Below are 15,144 nucleotides of genomic sequence, written 5' to 3'. Positions count from 1 at the left end.
AGTCATTGTTTATTTTGCTGCATAGGTAGCAGAACTCCTCAACATCATCTACTTCGTCATCATCAATCCGGATGTTAAGTTTCTCGCTGTTCTCATTTCTGCTACTTCTCATTAGTTTCATTTTTTTCGATTTACTCTCAATCCATATTCTTTTCTCATTATGCTATTCATTCCATTCAGCAGATCACATAATTCCCCTTCCCCTTCACTCAGGATAGCAATGTCAGCAGCTAATAGTATCTTTGATAGCCTCTCACCGTGAATTTTAATTCTACTCCTCAATATTTCCATCATTGCTTCTTCGATGTACAGATTGAACAGTATGGGCGAAAGACTACATCCCAGTCTAACACCCTTTTTAATCCGAGCAGCTCGTTCTTGGTCGTCCACTCTTATTATTCCCTCTTGGCTGTTGTACGTATTGTATATTGCTGTTCTCTCCCTATAGCTTACCCCTATTTTTTTAAGAATTTCGATCATCTTCCATCGTTTTACATTGTACAACGCTTTTTCCAGATCGGCAAATTCTATGAAGATGTCTTGATTTTTCTTTAGTCTTGCTTCCATTATCAACGGCAACGTCAGAACTGCCTCTCTGGTGCCTTTATCTTTCCTAAAGCCAAACTGATCGTCGTCTAACACATCCTCAATTTTCTTATGGCTTATGTAGATAAAAAAACTGCAATGAAGTGAAGCATGTCAGATCGCTGTTTTCAACGCACCAGATGGTTGGTTATGGATCCTCGCTCCCAGAAGCCACACTGATGGGTGGAGAACCCAGCGTAATCTATGGGCAACCATCCTTTCCAGTTGTTTGCAGATCATGTTGGCCAGGCTAGTTAGTCGGTAGCTTTCGAGATATGTTAGGTTATTGCCTGATTTAAGTATTGGGATGACCATACTATCTCGCCATTCGATCCAAATGCTGTTGAAGATCCCGTAGAAGATGTAACATTTAGGTGTTGGTTCGTCTGATTATGAACTGAATCAGGGCTTGCGGTTGTATCCCGAGATGAGCCAATAGCCTGAAACAGTTCCCAGTTAGAGAAAATTTCATTATATGATTCGGTTCTGTGGGGATAGAACATAGGAGGGTGTTTTCAACTGGTCGTTTCTGCACTGGAAAGGCAGCTGGTTAAGAAGGGGACGCTGATGCTGTCGCGAAGTTGGTCAGAAGTTGTTCACTAGGAACTGATGCATCAGTACAAAGACCGCCCCCAGAACAAGATCCAGAATAGTTGTTGGTCGTTGACAGCCCAGAAGACTATGGAGCCTGGTCCACACCTGGGATGAAGATGCGTTCGTTTGCAGGGAAGAGACACACCATTTCTTCATACTATGTTTCATTAGATAGCGAGCCTTACAATGAAATCATTTAAAAATCATAACGACGGTCTGCGAAGGTTGTCGGTTGAAACATTGTAGGGCTCTTCAGCAACCCTAAACAGCTACTGCAGTGCCTTGGGTTCACCATGACATTAGCCGGCGGAAGAGGTGACCTGTGGAAAGGGGAATAGCAGTTCAAGCAGCGTTGATGGTGGCGTTGGAGACATCTTGCACAACATCGTCGATGGAATTTGACAGAGAGAAGAGGGGTGGTAACAGACTGTTTATGATGTTCTTCCTCAGTCGGGATTCTCTACAGAAAAATTTGGAAAATGTAGATCAGACTCAGAAGAAGAGCACATATTACTGCAGCCGAGAAATGTTGAATTCCAAGAAAGGAAGGCAGAACCCAAAGAATATCTGAGTCAACATCAAAGGTTGCCACCAAGAGACAAGGAGCAAGAGAAGAAAATATAATCAGAGATGACAGATAGCATTACAGGACAGGAAGAAGGTGTTGCAGAAGCTTGGGACGCTGCGCTTGCCACAAAGAAGTGGATATGATTTTGACCCTTCCAATTTTTTAGGTTGAGGGTTCTACTTTAGTGTGCTTGTTCCGTGGTAACCATGTGACGGGTCGTAGAGTTCGTAGAAAACTGGAGTAGTTTTTGACTTGGGGAACTGACTTGGTAAAGTTTGTACAAGTGTGAATAAATTACATTGGTTACATGAGAACGTAAGTGAGCTTTCATTATTTAACTCTGAACAGTTTTCAGTATTTCTGCGACTCTCTTCTTTTCTTATATCCTAGGAATAATTTGAGAGATAAGGTGAGAGTGTCAGTGGTGGACAGTTTTCAATTCAGACAGAAGTAGGCCTCAAGCCAGTGATGTGAGACACCTGTAACTCGTCTCGCAGATGAAAGTGAGTTTTGCAGCTTTTATCAAAACAGTTTCACGAGTATTCGAACAACCATTCGAGTCTGCTGCAAGTTATACGCACCTCCTCGAAAATGAAAGCAAACGTTCTAGCGAGACTGTGGAAAATTACTGTATTATTACATAAAGTCAGAGACTAGTACGGTAAATTAAATGCAAAGCTTACTGCTCACCGATTTGGAAGTGCACAGCAGAGAGCACATTCTTTATGCACTATAATCTTAATCTTTACTCATGACTGGAAAATGGGATGATGACTGTTTACAAACAAAATACTTTCTTGAGATCAACGTTACTGGTAGAACATAGTTTCTTCATCTACGTTTACATCCGCATGTACTATATGTTGTACTATCAGTGAATTATTTTAGGAAATTATTTTAAATGTATATTGTTATTATAAAGCGAAATAGTGAACTTCAGACCATCAAGATGATCAATTGCTTATGTGCCACAGTGCGAGTCGTACTTAATTCACTCTTAAATATACTGCAGAGATTGTAAAGCACATTTTGCTTCTGTAATACGAAAAAAATTGAAATTTTATAAGTAGATTTTTGTCAAATGATTTCATCTTCCTTAGAGCTTTTGTCAATTTATATTCTTCGGTATTTTTCACTCACCTATAGGAGTAGAAACGCAAGAAAATTCACGAGGCCCTCTGTGGTATATGAAGCCACGTGTCAGTTCATTCTGGATCGGAACGCTCGCGCTTGATTAGAATTTCTGTGAGGCTCGTACATAAATTGCAAAGGCTGCTTGTTGCACAGACAGTCTCCTATGTCCCAGTGATCTATCACTAATCCTGAGGCTGTCTCTTACTGTATTCCATATTCAACCAATTTGTGCGCCCACTCCGTAGCCCCACACGCTGTTACTCCGATGTGTGTGTTATTCGCATGTCATAAAATGTGCATAATGATGAATAAATATTTAAGATTCTCAGGGGTATAAAGCTATGTTTCTCTATGTTCAGACCATTCAGCAAACATCGAACGAGATTGAAATAATGTTAATATTTATTGAATACTCATGCAGCGTGTTTATCTAACACTACTGAAGATAATGACGTTATTTGCGAAGCTGCGGCAGCATCTTTCTGTGACCATATCGACAGCACATTCTCAGTCTGATAATGACTCCCGACTGGGACAATGAGCTGTGTGCCTTGAATTGTTCTCCATCCATTCTTAAATCCTCCTTTACAGGCCATAGTCACATTTCTTCTTTAGCGGGCATCGAGGTAGTACAGAACCAGAAGAAAGGGAAGTCATATCGAATTGAGCTGATTAATTCGATTGATCACTTTTGGGTTAAAGGTGTGAAGTCCACGAGATGGATATGTATGATTACTCGCCGATCTTTCGAATGTGATAGAAACTGACATTGTATCTCAGGTTAACTCGGGAACTCACTTTTGTACTGTGCACTTATCACTTCAGTTGTCTGGAAACGTCTCACTGGCCATTACAAAGTTTCAGTTAATCATTAATTCTCACTTACCAGACCGCACAAATTATTTAAAACCTTAGAAGAGGAAGTGAAATGAGTTGAATTAATGAGACTCAAATGAAGGTCGATTTCTGGATGGTACGTACATTCATCAGCAAAGCAATAAGGGATATAAAACCTCAATACTGTGTACCATTAAATGCTCGAGAAGTACGCAAATAAATCGTGATGTATGATTAGCATCGTATCGTTCCAGTTGGAGAAAAGGACGAAAAGTATCATGTCCTACTCTAACGGGAGTCTAGGAAGTAATGCTAGTGCTGCGGTGGTACAAAGTTAAAGGAAAAAATAGGTCCTATGTGCCGTTCACAGTTCCTTTCTGCAGCTGTGGATGGAAAAATAGAACCCTCCCGCCGGAGGTTCGAGTCCTTCCTCGGGCATGGGTGTGTATGTTGTTCTTAGCGTAAGTTAGTTTAAGTAGTGTGTAAGACTAGGGACCGATGACTTCAGCAGTTTGGTCCCTTAGAAACTCACACACATTTGAACATTTGAAAAATAGAATTACTTACTATCGGAAGCGAATGGCACAGCTCCAAAGCGCTCTCCCAATACGTCCCAGGCCTTGACGCCACCTAGAACAACATAACAACAACGTCAACAATTGCCCTTTGCGTCATCATGCACAAGCACCGGCGCTCCCTCTGCGAACTCGGTCTTGCTGTAAGACCACCGCATGACGTCACACTTCATGACTTCATTCGTCGACAAAACCGGCTTGCCGCACGCCCCATGGGTTTCAGGACGACACTGCGCTTTGCAGAAGAGAACTGATCGTGACTAGATGCATCACGTTTCGTTCATCGGTACAGGAAACATGCAGTGCTTCTAGAGTAAGCATTTACAGACGTATTCTGCACTCGTATAGTTCAGTAAAGTTGTTAAATTTTGCATTTTGCGATGAATTTTATCTCTCAATAGCAACTACGTGTTAGCTGCATTCTCATTTCCACATAATAAGGCCGCTTCGATTTGCAATTAACTCACGTATTACACCGACAGCGATGTTTACTGTGAGAAAGTGGACGACTCACTTTGTTCAGTTGTTAAATTTTAGTCTTCGATTATGGACGCGAAGACCTAGAACGGATCAGTCATTTGTTCTTACGAGAAAGTGTACTGGAAGCGGTGCAGCACTTCTTTTCTCAGTGCAGGGTGTAGCTAAATTTGCTTCACTAACGTGAAGGACTTGTATTGTGGAGCAAGATGATTAAGCCTAGCGTAGGAACTCATATTTGGAAACGTACCGTTTCCCCACCACAACACACGTTCTTACAGGGTGTTTCAAAAATGACCGGTATATTTGAAACGGCAATAAAAACTAAACGAGCAGCGATAGAAATACACCGTTTGTTGCAATATGCTTGGGACAACAGTACATTTTCAGGCAGACAAACTTTCGAAATTACAGTAGTTACAATTTTCAACAACAGATGGCGCTGCGGTCTGGGAAACTCTATAGTACGATATTTTCCATATATCCACCATGCATAACAATAATATGGCGTAGTCTCTGAATGAAATTACCCGAAACCTTTGACAACGTGTCTGGCGGAATGGCTTCACATGCAGATGAGATGTACTGCTTCAGCTGTTCAATTGTTTCTGGATTTTGGCGGTACACCTGGTCTTTCAAGTGTCCCCACAGACAGAAGTCACAGGGGTTCATGTCTGGCGAATAGGGAGGCCAATCCACGCCGCCTCCTGTATGTTTCGGATAGCCCAAAGCAATCACACGATCATCGAAATATTCACTCAGGAAATTAAAGACGTCGGCCGTGCGATGTGGCCGGGCACCATCTTGCATAAACCACGAGGTGTTCGCAGTGTCGTCTAAGGCAGTTTATACCGCCACAAATTCACGAAGAATGCCCAGATAGCGTGATGCAGTAATCGTTTCGGATCTGAAAAATGGGCCAATGATTCCTTTGGAAGAAATGGCGGCCCAGACCAGTACTTTTTGAGGATGCAGGGACGATGGGACTGCAACATGGGGCTTTTCGGTTGCCCATATGCGCCAGTTCTGTTTATTGACGAAGCCGTCCAGGTAAAAATAAGCTTCGTCAGTAAACCAAATGCTGCCCACATGCATATCGCCGTCATCAATCCTGTGCACTATATCGTTAGCGAATGTCTCTCGTGCAGCAATGGTAGCGGCGCTGAGGGGTTGCCGCGTTTGAATTTTGTATGGATAGAGGTGTAAACTCTGGCGCATGAGACGATACGTGGACGTTGGCGTCATTTGGACCGCAGCTGCAACACGGCGAACGGAAACCCGAGGCCGCTGTTGGATCACCTGCTGCACTAGCTGCGCGTTGCCCTCTGTGGTTGCTGTACGCGGTCGCCCTACCTTTCAAGCACGTTCATCCGTCACGTTCCCAGTCCGTTGAAATTTTTCAAACAGATCCTTTATTGTATCGCTTTTCTGTCCTTTGGTTACATTAAACCTCCGTTGAAAACTTCGTCTTGTTGCAACAACACTGTGTTCTAGGCGGTGGAATTCCAACACCAGAAAAATCCTCTGTTCTAAGGAATAAACCATGTTGTCTACAGCACACTTGCACGTTGTGAACAGCACACGCTTACAGCAGAAAGACGACGTACAGAATGGCGCACCCACAGACTGCGTTGTCTTCTATATCTTTCACATCACTTGCAGTGCCACCTGTTGTTGAAAATTGTAACTACTGTAATTTCGAAAGTTTGTCCGCCTGAAAATGTACTGTTGTCCCAAGCATATTGCAACAAACGGTGTATTTCTATCGCTGCTCGTTTAGTTTTTATTGCCGTTTCAAATATACCGGTCATTTTTGAAACACCCTGTATCTCCCGCATTTTCGGCTCCACTGACAAGGATATTACTACATCCTTTACCGATCACCTGATGCCCCATACCCACCACAGATTTATTTGCACGCCGTTCAAATGAGCTTGCGATCTACTCATGGAGGTTTCTACCTGCTGTTGTGCTTGTGATGTTTGTTAGTACTGTACGGTAGTAATCATTCATTGCAGTACAGAAAGCTAGATACACCCACATTTCATTTGTAGAGTGTTGCTGGTGACCATGGTGAACTACACGTTTTTGGAAAACTGACATTATGCTATAGTACGAGAAAATTCGGTGCAGTGGGAGAGTTGCTCGTCAGTTGTGCACGGAGTGTATTCCACTCCGCCGGACACAATAACACTCCCTCTTTAATACGGTATAACAGCAGGTCTCGGAGACGGGTACATTCACCACCTGTAGGGACGACAAGTACCAGAAACATAGCAAGTAGACTGAATGTGGATCGACCAACTGTCTGGGGTGTTCTGGATGGCAGCAGCTATACCAGTACCAGCCCCATCTCCGCTCTGGAAGGTATTGGCAATGCAGCCACAGGATTTTTCATTTGGAGTCAATTTCTACAGGTGGTTCTTGCACCGTTGTGTAGACGAGCCCATTGTCCTATGGCCAATAGTTTTCACGGATGGGGACAAGTTCACCAGGAAATGTGTTCTCGATTCCTACAATAGTCCTGTCCAGGCTGACAAAACCGGCTTGCCGCACGCCCCATGGGTTTCAGGACGATATTGTCTGAACATTTGGGCAGGGATCCTGGATAGATGTGTGACTGCGCCGTACCTTCTTCCACCACATCAGAAGGTGCCACGTATTTGCGATTACTTGACGGCATACTGCATGGGCTCTTGGAAAATGTGGCACTGCATGTGCGTCGAAACATGTGGTTCCAACAGGATAGCGCACCACCTCAATTCTCACGTGCTGTCCCTGATCGTCTGGGCAGCAGTGATAGGTCGTGATGACCCTATTGCTTGGCTTGCACATCCTTCCGATTTGAATCCACTACATTAAAACCGTGGAGTCACATCAAATCCTTGATTTACGAGATCCCTGTGGCATCCGAGGAAGACGTACTGGTGCGTATTATTACGGCGGCGGAGCCTGGTGGACCAGGAATTGGTGATCTTGAGTGCTGGAACATGATACGGAAGTATCCGCGATGATGACGGTGATCGCTACATAGAGGCCTACTTGTTAGTGGACCCAGAGGACAAGCTGCAGAAGACAGAGAGCAACGTATGTTGCGCTGTTTTGCGTGTTGTGGCAAACGGTACTTTCCTGGACACGAGAACTTTTACTAAATTTAACTGTCTTGATCTCCGCTACAAGTCCTCAGAGTCTGTAAAGGAAATTTGGTTACACCTTGTACACAAGCAGTCAGAATTACGTATTTGGTACATGAGGATTGCAGTTGGAGTGAAACGGATGCACTGTAGCAAAAATGGTTCAAATGGCTCTGAGCACTATTGGACTTAACGTCTGAGGTCATCAGTCCCCTAGAAAACTACTTAAACCTACTAACCTAAGGACATCACACTCATCCATACTCGAGGCAGGATTCGAACCTGCGACCGTAGCGGTCACGGGGTTCGAGACTGTAGCACCTAGAACCGCTCGGCCACACATTGTTGCAGATTTGGGAAGTAACTACTCAATAATATTCCAGTAGCAAACAAGCACTCCGTCCAGTGTGCGAGTTACATATATGGCTTATTAAAAGTAATTGATCTACTTGTCGAGAAATACGTAACAACTATTTTTTTAGTTATCAGTCTTCTGATTGATTTGATGCGGGAGAGAAAAGAGGGAGAGAAAGAGATCTGTGTCGACTCATAGTATACTCTTCTAAAATAGCAGCAAGAGGGCACCGTGCTTACCGTTTCCTTTTGACAAACGGATAACTAACAAAAACCTTCAAGAGACAGTGAGTAGAAGATTGAAATTTAACGTAAGACATTGGAACAAAGACAATAATAAGGAACGTTATGCTATCTTCCTCGCTTCCCCTTGCTTGCCAAATACTGGCAATGAAAATTTGGACTTCTCCGCTTCCACACAATCAGGCGTGAACAACATCGACTACAGAGCTACGGAGGCGAATGATTTGCTAGATGCATGGAACGTTATTAACATATTCATTGACCACTAAATGGTCTTTGCACATCTTTTCTGCTGACTTCCAACTGCAGATTCCATCCGTACGAGGAGGTCAATAAACAATGCAGCATATTTCTTCTTGGCCAATTTCGGCTGAAAAAATGAGAAATTTGTTGTGGGATGTCGTGGAACATTCCTACTTCAGCGCTATGGTTTCATGAGTTCCGATAGGTGGTGGCGCTATATGCAGCCTCTAAAATGACGTCTATAACGAAGGTGTGTCCTGATTAGAGAAGAGCATCACAGATATTCACAGGCACTTGTAGAATGTCTACAGAGACCTGGCTGTGGACAAAAACACAGTGAGTGGTTGAGGTGGCGCAAACCTGTCCTATCTCCCGCGTGCCGACCTGTTACACACAGTTGCGACTCCTGCAGTGTTGTAACATGCGGTCAGTCTCATTCGATGTGACCGACGTATCTCAATCAAACAGCTCGCTGCACGACTGGACGTCTCCGTTGGCAGTGGTGACACACTCGTCCCCCTCGTAGTGCGACGATCAACTCTAAAGTGTATTGCGCTACCCTCAGGAAATTGAAAATCGACTTGAACAATAATTTGTCACAAAAATACAAATGAACTTCTCCTTGTCCATGAGAACGCAAGGCCGCATACAATTTGTTGGGATGTTACCCACATGTGCTGTGTGAAGGTAGGTGTACGTACTGTTAAGACCTTCGGTACACACACCATCAGATTATTTGACTTGTCGCTCTAACGAAGTAGGCGAGTGTCAGCAATATGTCTCGTGGTCTTATCGTGGCGTGTTTATCTTCTGCCGTTGGGTCAGACGATAGAAATGCCACTTGCACGCTTAGAGTAGCAGATTGACGATACCAATTTTAAACAGAACTTGATTAATTTTCACACACATTTATTAAAATAATAACAAGCATACACATTACGTAACTTGATTCTGGATGCTATTTATAATTGACAATCTGAAGTTCCTTTGGTCTTGGTACGTTAATCTTATTCTCACATATCTCTGATACTTGACAAAGTGTCTATACATTTATCTTCATGGCTATGTACAGGAATATGATAATCTTCTTAGGTGCAGACTGAAACTTGACTGTAGACTGGTACAGACAAATGCAGACTGGTGCAGACTAGTGCAGACAAATGCAGACTGAGTAATCGGAGGTCTGTACACTCGTTATAATACATCGCGTGTTTAGGTATCACTGCACGAGTGTGATCCGCGAGGAGATAAGATTCTACGTTAGCAGCAATCTCAGTGGCTGCATTACATATTAATATGCGGATCGGCGGAAGCAGAATTTGGTCCATCTCTAAGGTAGCGCCATCTCGTAGTGCGGAGACGGACGAGCGCTGCGCCTGCGCTGTTGTGCTTAGCGGTGCGCGCTCTAGTGGGAAAGTTGTGTACGCGCTGACTACGTGGAACTATGTACACAGCACAATTCTGCACACCTGAGAGCAGCTCACAAAACTTCATTGGACTATTCTTCCTCATCCACCTTACAGCCCACATCTCGCACGTTCCGACTTACATCTGTTTGGCCAATGGAGGAGGCTCTCCGTGGAAAGCAATACATCGATGATGGGGAGCTTACTGCTGCAGCAAGATGTTGGCTCGGACGTCGACCAGTAGAGTGGTACCATGCCGGCCTACAGGCGTTCCCAGTCAGGTGCCGTAATGCCGTCGCATTGATTGTAGATTATGTTGAAAAATAGGATTTTGTAGCCAGAAAAGTGAGAAATATATGATGTACTGGAACGCGAATAAAAACAAAATTGCTTTAAGAAATAACGTGTTGCATTACTTATTGAACATACCTCGTATATGCAGTGCGGCATCTTCGATGCGTGTCTGCAACTCTCGTCTCGAGTTATATAAACCGAATAGCTAAAAGTCACAGAGAGGATTGTCCGACTTGGAGATGTGCCATGAGTTAGGCCCAAACGTTGCGACTACATGCTGCGTATGGCTTGAGTGTAGACATGATGGCTGATCAGTCCGTTACAGGCAGCTGTGTAGTGAATGTTGCGGTATTTATTAAGTAATAGAACCCAGTACGTTGTCCTCGATGGTGAGTGTTCATCGGAGGTGAGGGTATCATTTGGTGTGCCCCAGGGAAGTGTGGTAGGTCCGTTGTTGTTTTCTATCTACATAAATGATTTTTTGGATAGGGTGGATAGCAATGTGCGGCTGTTTGCTGATGATGCTGTGGTGTACGGGAAGATGTCGTCGTTGAGTGACTGTAGGAGGATACAAGATGACTTGGACAGGATTTGTGATTGGTGTAAAGAATGGCAGCTAACTCTAAATATAGATAAATGTAAATTGATGCAGATGAATAAGAAAAAGAATCCTGTAATGTTTGAATATTCCAATAGTAGTGTAGCGCTTGATACAGTCACGTCGATTAAATATTTAGGCGTAATATTGCAGAGCGATATGAAGTGGGACAAGCATGTAATGGCAGTTGTCTTCGGTTCATTGGTTCATTGGTAGAATTTTGGGAAGATGTGGTTCATCTGTAACGGAGACCGCTTATAAAACACTAATACGACCTATTCTTGAGTACTGCTGGAGCGTTTGGGATCCCTATCAGGTCGGATTGAGGGAGGACATAGAAGCAATTCAGAGGCGGGCTGCTAGATTTGTTACTGGTAGGTTTGATCATCATGCGAGTGTTACGGAAATGCTTCAGGAACTCGGGTGGGAGTCTCTAGAGGAAAGGAGGCGTTCTTTTCGTGAATCGATACTGAGGAAATTTAGAGAACCAGCATTTGAGGCTGACTGCAGTACAGTTTTACTGCCGCAAACTTACATTTCGCGGAAAGACCACAAAGATAAGATAAGAGAGATTAGGGCTCGTACAGAGGCATATAGGCAGTGATTTTTCCCTCGTTCTGTTTGGGAGTGGAACAGGGAGAGAAGATGATAGTTGTGGTACGAGGTACTCTCCGCCGCGCACCGTATGGTGGATTGCGGAGTATGTATGTAGATGTAGATGTAGATGTAATGGGTGCAAGGCGGATGTGTCGCAGCACATTGGATATTGCACAAGAATTCCCGATTCCAATATCAACGGCGTCTCGGGTGTGTCTTGAACATTGCAGAGACAGTGTTTACACACGCGAAAACCGGCGCAACGTCACGTCGCCTGCGGTGTAGTGTGCGTTAGGCTGCCGCCGACTTGAATGTAAGGCGTCAAGGAACCGTCTCCACCAGAATTGTACGGAGGTAAATATAACGCATAGCTTCAGCAACCGAACCATCGATTCATGTCCCAATTTGTTCCCATGACTTTAGGCCGCTCAGAGGATTTTTAGCTTTCTTCCGTAAGACACAAAGGAATTAAAGACATCAGCTGCCAGTGGGCACTGATTCATATAAATGGGCCAATTTGAAGATATGTGGCAGATTGGGATTCGAACCATGGCCTCCTGCTTACTAGGCAGACCCAAATTCTCAACTTATATCACACACTATTGGTATTGTGTCCCTGCTCATTAGCCACTTTACTCGCGGCATCTCTTCGATTGTTACGAGAGTTAGAGCGCGGTGTGCATCTGCACTGATGACGTCCGAAAGAACAGGCACCATAACCATAATTAAGGCGTTGGAGGGCAATGGTCCCTTCAGTGCAGATACAGATGCTCGAACTCTTAAGAGAATTTGGGAGATTCCGTGAGTAATGAGACTAATGGACAGATGCACTATGTATAAGTTGAGAATTTGGGTCTGACGGGAGATTCACAATGGCTCTAAGCACTATGGCACTTAACGAGGTCATCAGTCTCCTAGACTTAGAACTACTTAAATCTAACTAACCTAATGACGTCACACACTCCCATGCCCGAGGCAGGATTCGAACGTGCGATTGTAGCGGTCGCACGGTTCCAGACTGAAGCGCCTAGAACCGCTCGACAACACCGGCTGGCCTGTCTCTGTTCTTTCGGACATTCTGTATCTATTCTGTTATATTTGGGACAATTTTGGATGCATCACGCAAAATTTACGCCTCGTCACTCAAGATTAGCCTGTAGCTCCTCGTCTGTTTGAAGCGTAACGTCTTGGTGGAAGATGATTCCTTTAGCCATATTCAAACTGTTATGTGGGGCAGTGGACACTAGCATGTAACCCAGAAATTCACGTACCAGCAGAGCTGCAAACTATGCATCAGTGACGGCTTTAACCAGTAGCAGTCCATTGTGAATTTTTCCCAATGAGTCAACTTCTCGAAATTTATCTTCAACATGTTCCACAAAAAATAATGGTTTTGTCACAGTAACAATATCCCCAACATTTCGAGTACACACTGTTGGATAAATTGTTTCGCTCCCCGATTTCTGGATTGTTCCTCTTCCCATGCGGTAGCCGCATTAGAGAAAGCTGTATTGTTACAACTGCCCGCAGTGAAATACCTGTCTGGAGACACAGCTGAACAAAATGCCCATTATTTTGAAGTAATTAAATAAGTTTCATGAACGAAACGTCCATCCCGATACCACCTACTCCAACTCTTCAGTTAATGGGTCTCCCCCAGACGCCACCCACCCCCTGCATAGGCCATCTAACACGACGACTGTGGCCTGAGTCCTATTGCGCCAGAAAAATGAGTGTCTACTTTTTGTGTAGGATCAGAAAAATCAACCTATGAGCTGACACAAAACGAAGAGGCTGATAAAATTATCCTGCAGGAGGAGGGACACAAGCTACTAGAGGCATTTTTAAGGGGGCTTCCAGTCGATTTGTCGACGAGAGTGTGGACGGAAAATACAAAGGACTTCTCTGCTACCATTAAAGTTGTTACACAGCTAGAGAAGGTGGACATAGCAATGATATTTAAGACATTTAACATTAAGTATTGAAAAATGTTACTGTACATGTGCAAAGGTAAACTATACAGGTCTTGTGATCAGCCAAAATGGCGTGAAGACTAGTCCAGGGTTGAAATATGTTGTCTCAGATTTCTTACTGCCACAAACAACCAAATTAATTTCATCATTTTTAGTTGTGTGTAATTCTTATCGAAAACTCGCTGAAATTGCTAGACCATTAACTCATTTGTTGAAAAAAGCTATGATATTCCAGTAGTCAACTGTCAGACCACGTCTGAGAAATTGAAAGAGGTATTAACAACAAGTGTAATATTTATATCAAGATGATATCTGTTCTTTCGGACATGTCCAAAAGAACAGATACCATCTTCATATATAAATAGTTAGGGCTCACCTGTCATTTAACCATCTTCTTCTGTGCGGATGCACAAAGAGTGCCCGAGCTCTTACGGGAACAAGCAGTAAAGCCGCGAGTAATGGGTATAATGGGGAGGGGCACTATGAAAATAGTGCGGGACAATAAGTTGCGAATGTGGGTCTCACAGGAGGCGTGCCAGATATAATTCCCTGCAGTCGCACTATCCTGTGTGTCCTCAGCGGGTCAGATGGATAGAGCGTCTGCCATGTAAGCAGGAGATCCCGGGTTGGAGTCCCAGTCGGGGCACACATTTGCAGCTGTCCCTGTTGACTTATATCAACGCCTTTATTCAGCTAGGGCTATTCATTTCATTGTAATTTCAAGTCTGATATCATATTACCTAATTACAAAAATAATTTATCCTATTCTGTGGTGGAGGCAATTAGGTGACTGAATAGTTTTAAGTCAGGATATAGAGAGCAAGAAACACCCAATAGTGTACGGACTAAGACAGTTGAACAAAGCAGAATGGAAATACTCAACCATGGAGAAAGAGGTGAAGTGTGATATATGGTATTACATATATTGTAGGATGGTTGGTTGGTTGGTTGGTTGTTTGGGGAAGGAGACCAGACAGCGTGGTCATCGGTCTCATCGGATTAGGGAAGGAAGTCGGCCGTGCCCTTTCAGAGGAACCATCCTGGCATTTGCCTGGAGTGATTTAGGGAAATCACGGAAAACCTAAATCAGGATGGCCGGACGCGGGATTGAACCGTCGTCCTCCCGAATGCGAGTCCAGTGTCTGACCACTGCGCCACCTCGCTCAGTATATGGTAGGAAGATCAGTTGCTATTGACATGGTGTCAAAATGTTTACTAGGACTGGAAGATTCTTTGAGTAGGTTAACCCATCAGGCTTTAAAGTTCAGTGAATTCGACTATGAGACAGTACGTGAACACAGCAAGAAACATAGCATTGCCGATGGCTACAGCAGTAAGATTAGGGTCATGCGATTGCTTGGCAGAAACCTTGCTCCCTGTCAAGAAACACAAACTGCTGACAATGACTGCCATTTATTTCGGACACAGTCGCAATTTTCACTACATGAGGGACTCATTTATAGGATGATGAAGTACGCAACATGTGTTGTGGTATTTACAACTTTAAAGGATGAACTTATGAGGGAAATGCA

General features: G+C 43.8%; 1 protein-coding gene across 1 annotated transcript in view; it reads right to left on the bottom strand.

Moving 5' to 3' along the window:
* Positions 1-15,144, bottom strand: part of LOC124710447 (PE-PGRS family protein PE_PGRS30-like) — a 40,264-nt gene that overhangs the window by 13,990 nt on the left and 11,130 nt on the right. The window contains exon 2 of the mRNA XM_047240926.1: positions 4,286-4,348. Within this exon, the coding sequence (XP_047096882.1) occupies positions 4,286-4,348 (63 nt within the window). The remainder of the gene's footprint in view (positions 1-4,285; positions 4,349-15,144) is intronic.

Source organism: Schistocerca piceifrons, chromosome 1, assembly GCF_021461385.2.
Source record: "Schistocerca piceifrons isolate TAMUIC-IGC-003096 chromosome 1, iqSchPice1.1, whole genome shotgun sequence".
Taxonomy (NCBI): Eukaryota; Metazoa; Arthropoda; class Insecta; order Orthoptera; family Acrididae; genus Schistocerca; species Schistocerca piceifrons.
The sequence above is the reverse complement of the archived record's forward strand: the minus strand, read 5'-3'. Positions and strand labels throughout refer to the sequence as shown.